This window comes from Leucoraja erinacea, chromosome 15 (assembly GCF_028641065.1).
Source record: "Leucoraja erinacea ecotype New England chromosome 15, Leri_hhj_1, whole genome shotgun sequence".
NCBI lineage: Eukaryota > Metazoa > Chordata > Chondrichthyes > Rajiformes > Rajidae > Leucoraja > Leucoraja erinaceus.
In genome coordinates this window covers 30,765,139-30,785,101 of record NC_073391.1, presented here as the reverse complement: position 1 = coordinate 30,785,101, position 19,963 = coordinate 30,765,139, and the positions used below count along the sequence as shown (strand labels likewise).

General features: G+C 44.2%; 1 protein-coding gene across 2 annotated transcripts in view; it reads left to right on the top strand.

Annotated features, from left to right (window-relative positions):
- Positions 1–19,963, top strand: part of arl3b (ADP ribosylation factor like GTPase 3b) — a 30,823-nt gene that overhangs the window by 5,227 nt on the left and 5,633 nt on the right. For both annotated transcript variants that reach the window (XM_055647013.1, XM_055647014.1), the window contains exons 2-5: positions 1,739–1,882; positions 13,436–13,552; positions 16,481–16,531; positions 18,957–19,142. In XM_055647013.1, the coding sequence (XP_055502988.1) occupies positions 1,739–1,882; positions 13,436–13,552; positions 16,481–16,531; positions 18,957–19,142 (498 nt within the window). The remainder of the gene's footprint in view (positions 1–1,738; positions 1,883–13,435; positions 13,553–16,480; positions 16,532–18,956; positions 19,143–19,963) is intronic.

Here is a 19,963-nt window from a genome sequence, read left to right as displayed (position 1 = left end):
CTCCATAGATGCTGCCTCACCCGCTGAGTTTCTCCAGCATTTTTGTCTACCTTAGAGTATTGTCTAGATGTGGTTTGTCCTCTATCAAAAAATAATACAATTGGATACCTTTTCAAAAGGCTATAATATATCTCATAATTAATAGGATGCAGTAAGATTGTGTGTTTTGAACCTTCTGTCTTGAGAAAAGATGACAGAAAGAAAATTTGCTAGATATTAAAGATTTTGATAGGATACAATATTTTGCTAGAAAAGCTATTTTATTGTGTTGTATATGGGATTTTGTAACCGTAGAGATAAGATGGAGGAAATTAAACGGGCCACAATTCTTTTGGATAAAACATGGGAAATGTCTTATTCTATTGTAGCCATGCTGGCCATAAGAAAACTTTCAACTTTATCCTCCTGTACAGTTTTGAATCATTGCTTTGTAAATTACAATTTGTGCTCATTCAAGTTATTTTAAAATGTGACTAGGGATTTATACCTCTGCGATATTCCACTCTGAAAACAGTCCCTAACAACCTGTGACTGTTAAAGGTTATCCTCAAACCTGTCCTAATCCTTCTACCAATACATTAATAGTGTAATGCTCTTTGCTAAAGAAATTCTATATAAATGTCATTAAATATGTCACTTTTAAAATTGAGAAGGCAAGTATATTCTATGAATATGAACGTGAAATAAAAGATGATGCTGTTCATAAATAATAAAAAACAATGCTGAAACCTGGCCTTAAAAGATGGTAGCTTTTAGTTACCAGAAAGTACTAGGGATGGATAATAGTTGCTTGATTTTTGTGAATGGATTCATGGGAGACTGCAGCAGTGAGTGAGTATTAGCACATTAACTTTTAAGGAAAAGCAAGTGAGCAACAAATGCACCCTGGCATTTGTGTTAATATTGTGGAAGTTTTAAATGCAGAATGATATGTTGCTTTCCAAAGGTAGTAAAATTACCTTATGTAGAAACAAAGAACTGCAGATGCTGGTTTATACCAAAGATAGCACTTTGTGTCTATCGGTAGTAAAATTACTTTTTCTGATTAAAGATCATTGACCGCAAGCAATTCTCCCTCCACTGGCACTGCCTGATCTGCTGAGTATTTCCAGTACTTTGTTTAGTTCAGATTTCCACATCTGTAGTTATTTTTTGCTTTATTCACAGTTCACAGGTTCTAGGAGCAGAATTAGGCCATTTGGCCCATCGAGTCTACTCCGCCATTAAATCATGGCTGATCTCTCTCCCTCCTAATCCCATTCACCTGCCTTCGCGCCATAACCGCTGACCCTTACTACTCAAGTGATTTATCCATCTCTGCCTTAAATACATCCACTGACTCAGCCTCTACCGCTGTCTGTGGCAATGAATCCCACAGATTCACCACCCTCTGGCTGAAGAAATTCCTCCTCATCTCCTTCCTAGATTTATTTTAGTTTAGTTTATTATTGACACGTGTACCGAGGAGGTACAGTGAAAAGCTTTTTTGTTGCATGCTCGATTCCGATTTCTCGATTCTTTCCCCATTTAGAAAGTAGTCTACACCTTTATTACGACGACTATTACTATTTATTGATAAATGTGTGACTGCGGAAACTAAGTTTTTTTTTTTTTGTTCGCCATTTACTCAGTAATATGTAGTTATGAACCTCATTAGAGGAGTGAAAAACTATGGGCTGGTAGACAAAGTGTGGTGGAAATCTATAGCTAAAAGTGAGCATTCTTTTTCCTCTTTTAGGGTTTGCTGTCCATACTGCGCAAATTGAAGAGTGCTCCTGATCAGGAGGTTAGAATTCTCCTTCTAGGTTTGGACAATGCAGGGAAAACAACATTACTCAAACAGTTGGCTTCAGAAGACATTAGTCACATCACACCTACACAGGTAATGTTTTCATCGAGGCACAGCTACAAATTTCATAGCTTTAGTTTTATTTATTTTTAAATAGAGCAAACTAACTGTTGTAAATGGTTGGACACTGATATTTCACCTGGGATCCCGGTTAAAATTCAGTTCAGACTGATGAATAGAAATTTATTTCTGTCTGCTGGGTCCTTGGTCAAGCTTTTCAGGGATGAGGCCTGAAGCTGAAAATTATCTCATTGCCGCACAGGTGCACCACATGTTTTCCGGCATCATTGGTTCCAGAATCTTTCTGGGTTATCTGCTTTACTGGACCAAGAGAGCTCTGCCTCTGAGAGGAGTTCAAAGGTACTGGAACACAGGCACGGAAATCGCTATCAAAACATGGGAGGGGACCGTGGTGACACAATTTCTTGCACACACTCACACACATGCGCGAGGCTTCGGAGGCTTCAGCCATGGGCCCTGTGGACGGTAATTACGGGTACGACGGCCCAGGCTTACGGCCAGCGCGGAGAAGCAGTTCTAGCTCCATGGCTCCGGTCTGGCATCCCATCAGTCCAGGCAGGGCTGTAGGCAGTCACGTGCCGTTAGGGTAGGCAAGGTAGGCACTGCCTACCCTGACTAAAATTATGAAATGGCAATTAATAAATATAAATAGTAAAAGCATGGGTGAATTATGTCTATCTAAGAGATCGATCTCTTAGTTAGGCATAATTCTCCGTGCCTTTCAACCGCAGCACTTGCAACACGCAAGGTCTGTGCAGTCCACGTGCCGTCGATGCTGCTTCAAGCCGACAATGACAAGCGGGGCTGAAGGCAGCTGAAATTCTGCCTTTGCAGTACTGCGCATGCGCAGCGCGAGTTTCTTGGCGGGTTTTTCAAATATGGATTGTCATTATTTTAAGAGTATCTTAGGAAACAAAGAGTGAAGAATGGAGTTCGTGTACCAATAACGTGGTATGTACATTTCTTGGTGCTATATGTTTTTAAATACCGTATTTCCCTGGGTGGGGGGAGCTCCTTTCACAGTGTTTGGGGAGTCTGGCCCGGGGTAAAGTTGTGGGGAGGGCAGGAGCGTTGTGAAGGAGGGGATCGGGGCCAGTAAACCACTTGCGACGCTCCGGGCATGGAGTCGCCGCATTGTGGCCATGGAGTGAAGTAGCATGGGTGGCTGCGATTGGCCGCCGGGACCGGACAGCCCCCTCTGCCGGTCCCCGCACACATCTGGCAGTGCTCTCTGTCTGAAAATCTCTCTCCTGCCGCTCGCCAGCCTCACTCATGTAAGCCGCTTCCCGCAAATCCTTAAATTCCGACAGCGCGCTCAAGGGACCAACTGAGATTACTCGGCTGTCGGAATTTAAGGATTTGCGGGAAGCGGCTGACATGAGCGAAGCCAGCGAACGGCCGGTGAAAGGTGTTCAGACGGAGAGAGGTGAGCGCTGAAGTGGCAGCTGATTCTGCTGTCGGGTCCCGGAGGCCGCTTGTAGTCACCCGAGCTGCTTCCCTCCCCGGAAGTGGCGGCCAGTTCTGCTGTCCTTGCCCGGAGTGCTGCGGCAGCAGTGAGTGAGTCTGACATGATCTCCAAACCCCTCCTTCTCAACACTCCTGCCTTCCCCGCATCTTTAACCCCTGGCACAGACACTCCACACGCTGCGAAAGGAACTCTCCCTCCAATTTGTCCCTTGCATTAGTATTGCCATTCAATAAGACGACAACTGATTCAACGCCCCGGTGTGCTCCCATTTTTCCCACCATCTCTCCACCTGCCTTCATCCTCCACCCCCCACCCATTCAGTAATTAAAAAATGAAGGAGATTTAGAAGCCGTGGGAAAATTGAATTGTTACTTTTTTTTACAGAGAGAACAATCTGCGCATGCGCGGTTTCAGATTTTTTTTTAAAGCCGACTGACTGCCTACCTTGAGTAATTACTCAAGGCACGTGCCTGGCTGTAGGTTAGCCCAGTGAGACAGGCAGAGTTGAGCGGGACACTAGTCCGGAGCCTGGAGCTAGCGCTGCTTCTCCGCGCTGGCTGTAAGCCAGGGCCGTCGTTCCCGTCAGTCCAGGCAGGGCTGTAGGTTAACCTGGCGGGACAGGCAGAGTTGAATGTAGACAAAAATGCTGGAGGAACTCAGCGGGTGAGGCAGCATCTATGGAGCGAAGGAAATAGGCAACGTTTCGGGTCGAAACCCCTCATCGGTCTGAAGAAGGATCTCGACCCGAAACGTTGCCTATTTCCTTCACTCCATAGGTGCTGCCCTACCCGCTGAGTTTCACCAGCATTTTTGTCTACCTTCAATTTTTCCAGCATCTGCAGTTCCTTCTTAAACAGGCATAGTTGAGCTGGGATTAGCGCTGCTTCTCTGCGCTGGCTGTGGGCCTGGGGGCACCGCTCCCGTCTGACATTCGACGTCTCCGGCCACCCCCAGGCGTGGGGGGGGGGGGGGGGGCACTCGGGTGGGGACAGGGATGGTCCAGTGGCGGTTCGGCAGCGATTGCAGCGCCGGAGAGCCGGGATCGATCCTGGCTGCGGATAAGGCCAGGGAATGTGTTTCTCTTGTGACCCTATGACCTGGGCATGCAATTTAAGCCCCGCTCTATGATCTTTGCTCCACGGAGGTCTCCCTCCTCCAATCACCGCGCTCTATCCTCAGTCCCACCCCCCTACTTCCGCCTCTGATCGACACCTACCTCCTCCAATCATCGCGCTGAATCATCATGTCCCGCCCCCATTGCCGACTGACCGACGTCTCCTCCGTCCAATCATGTCCCACCCCCACTGTCTCGCGGAAAGCGGAGATTTCACCAGAACGTGTGTCCCCCTGGCCCTCCCGGGATTTCCGCCCCTGCCAGAACGGGCAACTCAGGCGGCCATGGAGCTGATATATTGGCCTTAGAAGTCGGCTGTAGGAATGAACCTGCCAGCTCTGGCCAGGCCGGAGTTCTAATGCCTCGGCCCCAGAGTGCAAATTCGACCCGCCGACCAGCATGGATGTCCCAGTGAGAATGTGATCAGCTGCCTCACCCGGCCTAGGTGCCATGTATTCAAGGGGGGAGGGGGGGGGCAATTTCAAGTGCGTGATTAAAGGAGGTACCTGTTGCCAGGAAATCAGTGGTAGACCTGCAGTAGATTGGCTATTTCATCAGAGAGGCCTCTGAATAATGTTGAGAAATCTGAAAAATGAATCTGCAAATGTTTGGATGTTATTAAGCAGAATATTTGGAGCTTCACTCGAGGTCAAATATTTTTAAACATTTGTTAAAATATACAATATGATGATAGTTTTTGCAAGTGCAGGTAGTTCTGTATAACATAATAATTGCATTCCTAAGATGCTTCGTGTATTTGGAAATCTCGTTATAAAGGCAATTGTGTCAATGGGGAGAAGGGAGCTAGGGGCTGGAGTTTCAGATTCGCAATAACAAAGTTAATTTTTCTTGCAGGATTTGCAGAAATAAAGATCTTTTCAATGGCAATAAGTTTATTTTTGTTACTGCAAGCTAAAAATACTAAAGGCTATATGTTCATTATTTAATAGCATCTAAAGAAATGATAACGTCAATTTTAATGGCCATCCATGGTTACAGTAGCAGCTATGTTCTTAAAAGACAATGGTGTCTGATTACTGCTGGAAGGTTACGTGGGAACAGCATTTTCCCCCCATATACTGTTTAAACCCAAGATTGCTTTCTCTCTACTTGTTAATTTCCAAAATAAGTTCTTTATCAAACTTGCATTGCAACCACTCCAGCCAGCATAATACAAATAACATTCCTCTGTTTGTCAGGCGTGCTATATCCAATTTGTGTTATGGAACTACCTGTACCATTTTAATTGTCACAGGCATCCATACTTGTGCTGTTTGATACATCAATTATCTGCATACTGCGAGTCAAAAGGGAGCAGAAAATATTGATGTGCATTGTTTTGGAAAAAATTTGTTCCGAACATTGCTTCCACGTGTGCTCTCGATCTCTGCTGTGGATGTTAACACAGAAAATATTCTAAAATATTTGATCATGGCATTAATGAGTGTGGTGACTCCATCTTAAACTGGTTGCTGTTTATTGCATGGATACCAATTTCAAGAGGTTAAATTGTGTGCCTTAGCCTGCTTAATTTACCCTCCCACTAGGAGACAAAAAATATATATATTTACTTTTCCCTTATCCCTGCGCCTCTTCCATAACCAACTCACACGCACTATACTGGGATTCTTTTGAATATTCTGAGATATCGCTGTATGATGCTGCAACTTTGCACTTTCAATTAGACATTGTGAAAAGCAAATTAACTGGATCTCCACTAACAGACAACTGGCTCTCTGCCACTGTGATTTACTGCATGTGTCCAATCGATTTTTATACTCTGAAGGTCATCTGTGGTGTTTACCATTCTTGAGTTCAACCGGCAAGCCTGAGTAACTATGCTGCTCTTTTGGAAAGCTGTTATTTGCTAACCACCTCATGATTATTTAAAATCTGTAACCAGCAATTTAATGCAGTATTTCAGAACTTCTGTGAGTTACTCCGATTTGATTCATTCGTCCTCATTATTTGAGAAGCTTACGATTTTTATCTTTGTTTTTTCTCCATCTTTCTTTTAAAGTTCATTATTTATCAAATGCTCGAAGAACCAAACAAATCCTATTGGATAACTAAACAAAACAGGGAATAATGTTAGCTTTACATGACAACTCAAATGTAAGCAACATTTACAAGTTATTTTTGTAGTGTGGGATGAATCCCGGGAATGATTAGGAGTGAGACATGATTTGATGGGTCTTCATCTCCATTTCAGAATAACAAGACACATGGATGTGTTTTTTTCCCCAGCAGAGGTCCAGAAAGAGTCAAGTTACGTTTTGGTACATAGAAGTGTAGGAACAAATAATGTTTTCTTTACATTAGGGGCATCTAAACCCTTTATTGTGGTCACAGTCATAAACCAAGTGCTGATAAATGGGATTATTATAGAAAGCCACTTGATATAGATATAGACATGAGCCAGAGTGTCTATTTCTCCGGGGTAGACACAAAATGCTGCAGTCACTCAGCAGGACAGGCAGCATCTCTTCTCCTATCAGTCTAACTGTCTCGACTACATATTATCTCTGGTCGGCCCACCCCCCTGACATCAGTCTGAGTAAGGGCTCGACCTGAAACGTCACCCATTCCTTCTCTCGAAAGATGCTGAGTTACTCCAGCATTTTGTGTCTACCTTTGATTTAAACCAGCATCTGCAGTTCTTTCCTACACATTATGTCTATTTCTCTGCAGTATAACTTTGACTATTATTAGGACCACTTCTTACACACCATGGGCTTGGTTTTTTTTCTAACTGTGTTTCGTGGACTAATGCATTATTTCTGCAGTCCTTTTTTTAACTGTCTTGCAGGAATTGAGTAATTTATATATGATTTTTTTTTTCTGTATTGTCAGATTCTGTGTCTTAGCTGCTGCAAGCAATATTTTTATTGTACCCATACCTTACTATACTTGACAATGACAATGGACTTGACGTGACTTAACTTGTCCTTGGACCCCACACTGGTAATGATATCACCTTTAACGATGGTCCAAACTTTTATTATTTTTATTAGGGTGGCACAGTGGTGCACCTGGTTGAGGTGCTATCTTGCCCACATGGACTTCATCAGTGCTCAGGTTTCCTCCCACACCCGAAAGACGAGTGGGTTTGTAGGTAAATTGACCATAGTGTGTAGGGAGTAGATGTGAAAGTGGGATAACATAGAATTAGCGTGAAAGGCTGATCAATGGTTAGCATGGATTTGGTGGGCTGAAAGGCCCATTTCAATGCTGTATCTCTTGTGCCTTATTTTTCCCCTCCATTACCCATGCTCACCATCTTTCTGCTATCTCTACCCACCCACTGACCCAAAGGCCACTAGGGGCGCCGCATTGATCAATCAATCAATCAACCTTTATTGTCATCTTGCAAGCAACAGTTTGTACAGTGAAAAATGCAAAATAAAATATGCCAGATTGTCACTATCCATGTACAGGGAATGAAAGCGGCTCGTACTCGCATACATGAAATTTAAAAAAAACAAGCTTCACAAAAAACATAATAACACTAAAATATATACATATCTAGTCCCTGATGGAACAGTGCATGTGTGAATTTGAATTTATAGTAGATTAAAAAGCAGAGTCTGTTTGTCCTGGAATGCACAACGCCTTAAAAGCAGGTCGAAACCATACGCGAAAGCTGTAGATGAACGGCAGCGGGAGGTGTAGATGTCAGGGAGGGAGAGGGCCCATTCGCGCTGTCCTGGTTACCCTCGAGCCTGCATGGTGCAGCTGCCATTGCAATGCATGATCATGGCTGATGGACAAAAGAAGGTCACAATAAGTCCAATTGTGCTTAAAAGGACCCTCAGGAAGTGCAGCCGCTGCTGATTTCTTGAGTGGCCCAGGAGTGCCAGTTATATGGAAAGAAACCGGAAGGTGTCCGTGCCAGCACTGCAGTTGATCAAGTCGGACTGAGTACAGAGTGACAATGTCTTTTGCAGCCTCACAGAGCCAGTTGTTTTCTGGAAGGTTGTTTAGCAGTCCTCTCTGTAGTCCGGGCGTTTTCGAAATAAGTCCGACTTCGATCGTCTCAAATTGCCTGATTGGCAGGAGACTCCAGGTGTATGTGAGACAGTATAAGGGGGGCTTAGCACACAACCCTTTAACCTTAGCAATTCTCTGAGCTTTTTCACAGACAGCGGCTCTGAGAAATCCTTTTCTTGTACATGTGACAGTGGGTAGGGAGAGTGACCAGCCAATGATCCGGAATCTTGTATTAAAGGCTGCTAAAATCCCCATCCGGACTACCCTCCCCTGCAGAGCACTTCCTTCTGTGTCTGAGGCAATTGTTGCAGGTGGAGTACCACGTATTTAAATTTAGTACGTGAGTAATAACAGACAATCCACCGTACCCCTGTAGAAAGTAACATAGTTAAAGCAGGTAAAACACAACGTTAAAATACAATAAACCAATCATAAAAATGGGGGCAGTGAGGCCTGTTTTTAGTTTCCAGCTCAGGAAGTGCAGTCGAGTGATGGGCCCCAGCCTGTTTGACGCTGTCCCAGTGGTGTTCCTGGACCTTGGTGAGGCTGTCTGTAAATTTGCCTTACACCTGAGCTTTTTTCAGACAGCGGCTCTGGAACTTTATGCTCCCCTCCTACTCTCTCCACCTGCAGTGCCGTATTTATGCAGTACGTGATGTTGTAGAGGGGTGTATGCTTTGTTTCCTCAGGAAGTGCAGTCTGCGCCCCCAGTGGTGTTTCCTGACCAGTGAGGCTGTCCTATTTGCACACCGAGGAACGTTTTGCTCTTCTCTCCACTGCAGTGCTGATGTTGAGGGGTCTTTGGCTTCCTAAAGTCACAACTATCTCCTTCGTTTTGTCGACATTTAATTCTAGATTATTTTTGCCGCACCAGTCTACTAGTTGTTTTACTTCCTCATTGTACATTGATTCATCATCTCCGCTGATGAGTCCCACCACTGTTGTGTCATCTGCAAATTTTATGATCTTATTGTCCCTGAATCTGGCAGCACAGTCATGTGTGAGCAATGTGAACAGCAACGGGCTGAGCACACAGACTTGAGGGGAGCCGGTGCTCAGCGTGATCGAGCCTGAAGTGTTCTTGCCAACACGGACTGACTGCGGTCTCTCTGTCAGAAAGTCCAAGATCCAGTGACACAGGGTGGTGTTGAGGCCCAGCAGGATTAGTTTCTCCACAAGTCTCTGTGGGATGATGGTGTTAAACACTGAGCTGAAGTCAATGTACAGGATTCTGGCATATGTGTTATTGTTTTCCAGATGCGTGAGTACTGTGTGCAGCGTGGTAGAGATGGCATCCTCTGTAGAACGGTTGGGGCGATAGGCAAACTGGAGGGGGTCTAACGATGAGGGGAGGCTGGCAGTAATGTGGGGTTTCGCCACATTATTCATTATTATTGGGGTCAGGGCGACGGCGGTAGTCATTTAGGCAGGCAACCACTGGTTTCTTCCCTCTGGGGATTATCGTGGAAGTTTTGAGGCATGTGGGGACAATGGCTTGACTAAGGGAGATGTTAAAGATGTCTGTTAGCATATCTGCTAACTCCTCAGCACATTCCTTGAGCACACGTCCTGGGATGTTGTCGGGTCCGACTGCTTTCCACGGGTTGACTGTAGACAGGATTCTCCGTGTGTCCATTGAGTCTATGGTCAGGACTGGCTGGTCGGTTTGTAAGCAGGGGCTGGCTCTCCCCTTGGGTGTGGTGTTTGCTGCATCAAAACGTGCTAAGAAGTTGTTCAGTTCATCTGGGAGAGAAGTGTCCGTGTCGGTTACCTGCTGCCTTGCCTTGTACCCCGTCAGTGTTTGGATTCCCTTCCACATCCTCCTGGTGTCTCCTGTGTCACAGAGGTGTCCCTGGATTTCCCCCGCGTATGCACGTTTCTCTGCCCTGATTCCTTTTTCCAGTGCAGTCCTGGTAGATCGAAGAGCGGCTGTGTTACCGGCTCTGTAGGCTGATGGCAGCCTCTGCCTAGAGTCTGTCTGTTTTTCAGTCTTTTTTTTATTTTTAGTCAGTTTAAAAAGTTTGTTTTGGAGATTTCTTTAGCTTTTCTACGTGGGGGAGGGGGGTAGAGTAAGGGGAAAACCGTTACCCAGTCACTTCCTGGCAAGGACGCAACTATTTACTGAGTGGCGCCCTCGCCCCCCCCCTCCTTGCGGCCTACCACCTGGATTGGAGTGGCCTTTCCTGCCGGGGTCCCGGACCAGAGCTTCACCAGCAGCGGCGCAGCGCTGGATACATCACGGAGCGGGCAATTGCTTACCTGGATCGCCGTTTAAGCTACGGAGTGTTGGGCCTGCTGCTTCAACATCGGAGCTGTGGCTTGTAGAGCTTCCAGCGCGGGTGGCGCTGACTTCAACATCGCGGAGTCCTGGGGCCCTTTGCCGAGGGCCGCCAGCGTTGAATCTCTGCCCAGCAAGGCCTGTGGACTTCGGGAGCCACGGACTCCGGTAGGAGGTGGCCAATTCGGATGCCCAAGCCACTGAGGATGTCCTCCAGTCCCAATGTCAGACTTCCATCACCCCGGCGAGTGGGCCTGAACATTGGGCCGCCCGTAGCAGCGACAGTGGGGGGTTTGGGAGCCCCCGGACCACGGGAGGACAACAAAGGAGAATAACTGAATTTTGGAGCCTTCCCTCACAGTGGGAAACTTTGATCCCACTGTATGGGGATGTCTGTGTTAAAAACTAATTGTTTTTGTGCTCTTTATTATTCGTATGGCGACCACACATTTTACTGTACCAATTGATAAGTGACAAATAAATGTATCTTGTATCTTGTAAATGGGTCTTCCCCCTCTCTTTATCCTATAGCTGTTCCTTAATGTTACAAATCACATACTAACGAGCTCTTATCTTGGTGATACTTCTTTCTCTCTCTGTCTGCACTGCTACTGCTCCCTACCACTGTACCTGCTACAACTGTTTTAGTGCTAGAGTTCTTGCATCTGACATACAGCAAGCAGTATTTGATGCAGAAACAACAATGTTATATGGATTTGTACTGAGAGCTGAAAAAGGAAGATACACAGTGTTGCCATCCAAGGAAGACACAAAATGCTGGAGTAACTCAGCGAGTCAGGCAGCATCTCTGGAGAAAGGGAATATGTGATGTTTTGGGTCAACATTTCTTCAGACTCGAAATGGCAGCATTTTGTGTCTATCTTCGGTGTAAACTAGCATCTGCAGTTCCTTCTTACATGTGTTGCCATCCATCTGTTTGGGCATACATGGGCTAAATGACCATGTGTAGCAGTCATAGTCTTGATCGGTTGGTTATGCAGCTGTAAACAGTTGGAGCTGCATTCTTTCATCAGCTTGGAATCTTTTTGTTTATGTTAAATGTTTGTTTAAAAACATTCCATCGATTAAAATCAGTACTAATAATAGCATTTTCTTGGAACTAGCGTGAAAGACTAAATTGCCATGTTTAAATTGCATGACAATTCAACTAATTCTTAAATGTTTCAAATTAGAAAGAATGTTCTATGCTGAGGTTTTCTGGTGTAGGGAAAACAAGTTTGCAACTCAGCTGGGAAGAATCTATTACATAACCTTCTGTCAGCTACCATTCTAAGCGGATAATCACCCTATCAAAAAGCAGAAGCTTTTCACTCCAAAACCGATTAACCCACAGCCTCAGATGAAACGTGCACCATTTATGATTCCCTTCCATGTAGAGTAATCGTGCAGAATGCGTATCAAGGTAATACCATATGTTGTTGCCTTAAATGTTCCGGAAAAGCAGTGGACTTGAGCGATTCAGTTTTGTCCCACATAATGTACAGATAAATTAAGAACTGCACGCTGTAAATAATATTCTATAAGTAAGCTGTTTAGATAACTTGGGTTTTGAAATGCAATGTAGCTTCTCCTCATTATTAAGATTTTAAGATTATTTGATGTGGTTGCAAATGTTATCGTGCTTCACAGATTCTGGAGACATTACAGGTTAGTCATTGTACTTTGAGGTAGAAGTTAACTTGGCATCGTGTTCCACATGGACATTGTGGGCTGAAGGGATTGTTCCTGTGCCGTTTTATTCTATGTTAAATGTTAACTTGCCTTGTTACAAGATTCAGATGTATTAAAATGAAAGACTGAAATGTTTTATTAAGATTTGACATGATTCCATCTTTTAATACAAGTATATTATAGATACTGAATAATTCCTGTCAAAATAGTTATTTTGAAAATCATTGTTGATTGTAAAGACTATTATCATTCTTTATCAAGCTGCTATCCTGAGTTTCTATCTTAATCCAGTGATTGCTCAAACTATCAGCACATACATCAACACCTGCAGTCCAATTGTCAGTACCTTGTATTAATTATAGCGAACCCCAAACACAAATGCTTGAATGCCTACCTACATTGTGTCCTGTTCATTTATTTTCCCTATTCGCGTTGATGTCATTGTTGCCACCAGCACCCAACTCTTCAAATTTATATTTTTATTTTCATTTGGACTTGCAGGTAAAGGTTGCTCTCTATGATCTTTAATTTTATTCACCTTCCAATTCTTCCATTCCATTACCTCCTGTTGCTAATGCCTCTCCTTCCACTGCATCTGCTCTCCCCTTTTCCCTTTTTGTAGGTGCCTTTGCTTTCATATAGCAAAGGCACAAGTTTCATATGTCCAATTCCACTGCAGATGCTGCCTGACCCGCTGAGTTCGTCCAGCACTTTGTGCCTAGCTTTCATATAGCAAAGTCACAGAAATTCTGGAATAATTCCACTGAGTACCATTTACCTGTTCGTCTTTCTATCCTGCGTTAAACACCTTGTTAAACTACATTATTTTGACAAAGTTTTAGCTAATGTTTTCTAATATCCCTTTTGACTCTGCATCAATTTATACCTTGTATGTCAGAGAAGCATTTGGATTTTCCGCTGTTTAAAAGCCCTGTATGCATTTTTCTTATGATATCTATATTATGTACTTTAAACCTGCACCGGAACAGACTTCAGAACAAAAATACATTATTTCTTTCTCAGGGGTTTAATATCAAAAGTGTGCAGTCTCAAGGTTTCAAATTGAACGTGTGGGATATTGGAGGACAGCGAAAAATTAGACCGTATTGGAGGAACTACTTTGAAAATACTGATGTTCTGGTGAGTATTACTTATTTACTGATACTATACGATACAATAGAACTTTATTCATCCCCGGTGGGAAATTGGTCTGCCAACAGTCACAACACACAAGGTACACAAAAACTTGAAATTAAAATTAAATTAAAAATGAGGAAAAAAAGAAAGAAAAGCAAAAGCGACTGTGGGCTGGCGGCCATGTGCACCGCGCCTTAACCGGAACGAATGAACAAATAAACAAACGCAGGCTGATCCCCTGGGCAGAGGATTCTAAATCTAGAGTGCCCTCTTTGTTCTCCCACCATCCCACACGGCGGTCCCCCCCACGCCAGGTCCTCCATTGTTCTTCACCGTGGGCTGAAGGATTCTTCATTGTTCTTCATGGTGGTCACCCCACGCCGGCTCCACATTGTCTTCCCCTCCCCCCTCACGTTCATCGACTGCTGATCGCGGGTCGATCGCGAGGCCCCACCATCACCGAGGCTCCCGCTGCTGCCGAGGCCCCACATCTGCCCCTATGTCGAGGCTCCCACTGCCGCCTATGTCGAGGCTCCCACTGCCGCCGTCGAGGCTCCTTCAGCCCAGACAGGCCTCGACGCCCAGCTTCTCTGCAGTCCCCTGGAAGTCCTGTGGGGCCAGTCGGGCCTACCGGGGCGCGTTCCAGTCGGCGGCGCGTTTAGTTCGGCGGGTGGATCGGGCCTGCATGGCTCACCGGGAACTACTGGTGCTTTGTAAAACATGTAGGCCTATGGGCTCTAAGTCTACTCATATATTCATTCAATACAGCTTCCACTCGTCCTTTGCTAGTATGAACAAAAGTGATCAGCCATTTATTGTGTTTGGATTATTAATGAAGAACATAAATTGCCTCTATCACTAATCATTTCAAATAGAGTGACATTGCTTGTTTGTGTGTTTGCAGGTAATATTGCCCCTTGGGTGTAGGGAGTGAATTAAAAAATTGATCACATAAAACTAGTGTGAGCAGGTGATTGATGATCAGCATGGACTTGGTGGGCTGAAGGGTTTCTTTCCATGCTGTATCCCTTTCTCAGCGGCAGGCTCATAAGTGTTGTCCAATTTTCTAATGTGCAAGACTGGGCACTATAGAATTAAACGTACCCAAATCTGATCTCTGCATCACTTCCCACCACAGAGAATAACGCACAGGTTTTACCATATTACATTCCATCTGCCTGGCATGGTGGTCATGAAGAAAGGAGCAGAAATTGTCCATTCGGCCCATCAAGTCTACTCCGCCATTCAATCATGGCTGATCTATCTCTCCCTCTTAAGCCCATTCTCCTGCCTTCTCCCCATAACCGCTGACACCTGTACTAATCAAGAATCTATCTATCTCTGCCTTAAAAATTTCCACCGACATGGCCTCCATAGCCTTCTGTGGCAAAGAATTCCACAGATTCACCTCCCTCTGACTAGAAAAAAATTCTCATCTCCTTTAATTCTGAGGCTATGACCTCTAGTTCTAATCTCTCCCACTATTCCACAGCCTTCCACTATTCTGTATCTTTCAATGAGGTCCCCCCTCATTCTTCTAAACTCCAGCGAGTCCAGTGCCGACAAACGCTCATCAACGTTAACCTACTCATTCCTGCGATCAACCTATGGACTAACTCCATCCTTCCTCTGACATGGTGCCTAAAATTGCTCACAATATTCCAAATGCTGTCTTACCAGCGCCTTATAGAGCCTCAACATTACATCCACCGGATGATCCACCGGATCACCTACAAAATCCTGATCCTCGCCTACAAAGCCCTCCACCATCTGCCCCCCCCACCCCCCCATATCTCACTGACCTCCTCTCCCCCTACCAACCCTCACGGTCCCTCAAATACACATCAGCCGGTCTCCTCTCCATCCACAAATCCAACCTCCGCAATTTTGGGGACAGAGCCTTCTCCAGGGCTGCTCCCAGGCTCTGGAACTCCCTCCCCCAACTGATCCGCAATTCCGTGTCCCTCACCATCTTTCAGTCCCGCCTCAAGACCCATCTGCCTATCCTTAGCCCCACATCCCCCTCCCTTTTCATCTGTGCATTAATTGCCTCATATTGTGTTTTGAATTGAATTCTGTCTTTACTTTGTGTACTATTCATGTCTCTACTACTTATTTCATTCCCCTTACATGTTTTTCCTCTACCTGCTAAATCTTTGTAAGGTGTCCTTGAGATTCTTGAAAGGCGCCCATAAATAAAATGTATTATTATTATTATTATTATTATTATCCCTGTTTTTGTATACAAGTCCTCTTGAAATAAATGCTAGCATTGAGTTTGCTTTCTTTACTACCGGTGAGTGCAGCCTTACAGCACCAGGGACCCTAGTTTGATCCTGATGATGGGCGCTGTCTGTGACCTCTTGGGTTTCCTCCAACTGCTCCGGTTTCCTCCCAGACTCCAAAGATGTACAGGTTTGTAGGTTAATTGGCTGCTGTAAATTGTCCCTAAAGTGTAGGATAGAACGAATGTATGGATGATCGTGGATCGGCGTGGGCTAAAGGGCCTATTTCCACGTCGTATCTCTAAACTAAGCTGCCATATTCTTGCCGAGTAATATCAATGTTTTACTTAATTTGAATGAAATGGCAACTATCTTTCAATTAGAAATGTAACTGTGATTTCTAGTCCCATTCCCAGAGATCTGAGTACTCAAAAGAAGGCATACTGATGCTTCAATGTAGATCTAAGGGCTTGATGAAATATTGTAGGTATCGAATGTTGTATGTAACATTAAACCAAAGTGTCTCTACGCTCGAGCGGATGTTAACAACGTGCAATTGATTGCTAATTTGTCCTACCCTGCAACAGAAATTACATCTCAGAAATATCTTTGATTAATACATTTGGAATGTCTTGAAAGGGGTCTCAGATGTGTTATGTAAATTAACGGTTGTAATTTTAAAAATTGCTTCTCCCCCTCCCCCCAGATCTATGTCATTGACAGTGCCGACCGGAAAAGGTTTGAAGAAACGGGGCAGGTAAGAGCTTAATATTCCTCCTGAAATGGTATACACATAGCTATATCAGTCCATGATATGGTACACAAGTTGTCTAAACTACCAGATATGTTCCGCTAAAATTAGGCCCACAGCAACTAAAAATGAAGATGGATACATTCACCAGTCACCAAAAAAAATCCCTGCTTTTCTTATAATAATTGATATGTATTGTTGGAGAAAGACGCAAAATGCTGGAACAAGGAAAGTTGACACTACGGGTCAGGATCTTTCTTCAGTCTCGACCAAAACATCACCTATCCATGTACTCCATAGATGTTGCCTGACCAGCTGTTACTCCAGCATTTTTGTATCTACTTGTATATTTTGTACCTATTGTAAACCAGCACCTGCAGTTTATTGTTATTATGTATTGACGGAGAGTTTTAAGGCCCTGTCCCACGATGCGAGCGGAGTTCATGGATGTCTCATAGCGGCTCGTAATGCTAACGGCAGGTACTCGGGAAATGCGGAAACTCATTACGTTTTTTCAACAGTGTGAAAAATTTCCAAGAGTAAAAAAATACTCGTGATGAAGTATCACGAGTTTGACTTTTTTTTTAACTCGGGAGAACTCTTGGGTAAACTCGCATCGTGGGACAGATTCAGATTCAGATTCAATTTTAATTGTCATTGTCAGTGTACAGTACAGAGACAACAAAATGCATTTAGCATCTCCCTGGAAGAGCGACATAGCAAACGATTTGAATAAATAATAATAAGTGTCCGGGGGGGGGGGGGTGGTGATTGGCAGTCACCGAGGTACGTTGTTGAGTAGCGTGATAGCCGCCGGAAAGAAGCTGTTCCTCGACCTGCTGGTTCGGCAACGGAGAGACCTGTAGCGCCTCCCGGATGGTAGGAGGGTAAACAGTCCATGGTTGGGGTGAGAGCAGTCCTTGGCGATGCTGAGCGCCCTCCGCAGACAGCGCTTGCTTTGGACAGACTCAATGGAGGGGAGCGAGGAACCGGTGATGCGTTGGGCAATTTTCACCACCCTCTGCAATGCCTTCCCGTCGGAGACAGAGCAGTTGCCATACCATACTGTGATGCAGTAGGTAAGGATGCTCTCGATGGTGCAGCGGTAGAAGTTCACCAGGATCTGAGGAGACAGATGGACCTTCTTCAGTCTCCTCAGGAAGAAGAGACGCTGATGAGCCTTCTTGATCGGAGTAGAGGTATTGTGGGTCCAAGAGAGGTCATCGGAGATGTTGACTCCCAGGAACCTGAAGCTAGAAACACGTTCCACCTCCGGGACAGGGGCTTCATTCACAAATATTAACTGGGTGGTCTACTTCCAATATTCTAGTGTGCCAGCAAGCACCCTACTCCAGTGCCCTCTACAATCTACAGGGCCAATTCACAAACAGAAACAAATAGATTTGGTTTATATTTATCCACCAGATTGATGGCTGGGATGGTGAAACTGTCATGAAAGGAGAGATTAAGTCAGTTTTGTATTCATTTGAGTTTAGAAGAATGAGAAGGGATCTAATTGATACTTTGAAAACTCTGTCAGGACTAGACAGACTCGATAATTCTTCTGACTGGAGCAATTAGAATGAGGTTACAGGAGAAATGGTTTAAGGCTGAAATGAGGAGAAATGTCTTCACTCCAAGTGGCGAACCTTTAGAATATACTTTGTCCAAGTAGTGATCCTTGGTCGAGACCAAGTCGCTGATGAATTTGTAACCGTAAACAGCAACAAGGAACACGGGAAAAGAGTGGGAATATAGTGTGAGCATAGATAATCAGCCACGATGGAACAAAATGGCACAGAAAGCGTAAAGAAGCCAAATGACCCACAGTTGCTTCTGTGTTGCATGGAAACAATTAAGGCCTCTGAAATAGCTCATGACTGTTCTCCATTTCAATGGTCGGTACAGATACATAATTGAAGAAATATCAAGATTTCTTCATGACTTGGTGAGGAGAAGGAAGAATTTAAAGCAAAAATGTTCAAGTCTGGCAAGAATGAGAGAAGAATCTTCATGTTAATAAATAACAACAGAGGGGTAAAGATGAAAGCAAGATTAGCAGTTCCAAATGCAAATTTATCAAATAGTATAAATAAATAATGTCCCATTCACAAAAACTTATTCTTGTAATGTATAGCTACATTCTAAAGACAAAATATTAAATATAGCCCAACTCCGGCATTATTTTCAGTAAACAGCTTAAATGTTTCTTGACTGTTTTAGTAATGAGGCATTTCAGGAAATATTTGTGTATAACACAGCACTTCAACAGATCCAGTGCCAAATCCCATGCATTGGGCACTGTGATGGGACTTGAGGCATTTGGAATAATAGGAATAGAACTTGTTTTTAAGGTGTTGTAGCTTTTGCTTGAAATACATTCTAGTTTTAACAGTCAAATGTAACCTTTTCACTTGGAATTTGGATACAGGAGCTCGCTGAACTATTGGATGAAGAGAAACTAAGTGGTGTTGCTGTTCTCATTTTTGCCAACAAGCAAGATTTGCTGACAGCTGCCCCAGCATCTGAGATAGCTGAGGGATTGAACCTGCATACAATCCGTGACCGTGTCTGGCAAATCCAGTCTTGTTCTGCGCTCACAGGAGAAGGTGTACAGGTGTGCTGTCATCACTTTTTCCCCCCGATTTAAGCGGTTTCATTAACTTGATTGAGGCGCTCATTGTAGTCACGTTTGTTTTTTTAAATCCTGAATTACTGTGGCAGGGTAGTGATGGCTTTTTACAGGTAAGGAGGCGATCTCAGTAGCAGATTATAGACACTACCCGACTCGTGCAATTGGCAACTTGCATAAACTCTCATTACTGAAACAATTCTATCTTCTTCTTTCGTGTGGCGTGCACAACCTAAGGTTGTTTGACAACTTGTTCTATTTGATCTCCTGTTTGTGCACGTCGAGTTGATTGCATTAGTCGAAACAGGTCGGACCACGTGAAGGTTGCAATCTTCCACCCCAAACAATTCTATACTCAGTCCCTAGTGCAATTAAGGCAGTTTATCATTTCCCCAATACTGTACCATCACTCAAGTTTACATCGGAGCCAGGCCGGTAATGGCGGTGGTGCTTACCCAGAATTCCGCGCGCCACAGAAAGTGCCGGCTTTCGCGAGAGTCAGTGAGAATGAGTTACATAAAATCTGACTTGCATAAGGGTCCAAGAAATGTAACCCATGCGAGTCGGGGAGTGTCTGTATTGCACATTCATGTTCCTGAGGATTTGAGTATCCTGATTTCTTTTATTTATTTAACTAATATACATTTGCTATTAAACAAAAATGCATATGTATTTTTGAAAAATCCACTATGTTTATAAAACAGATCATACTAGAGAAATTTAGCAGGGCTACTTTTTAGTGTCTCAGTTGAACCTCAGCATTTATTAATGTTATTAACATTTAGCTGTTATTAAGTCAGATTTTT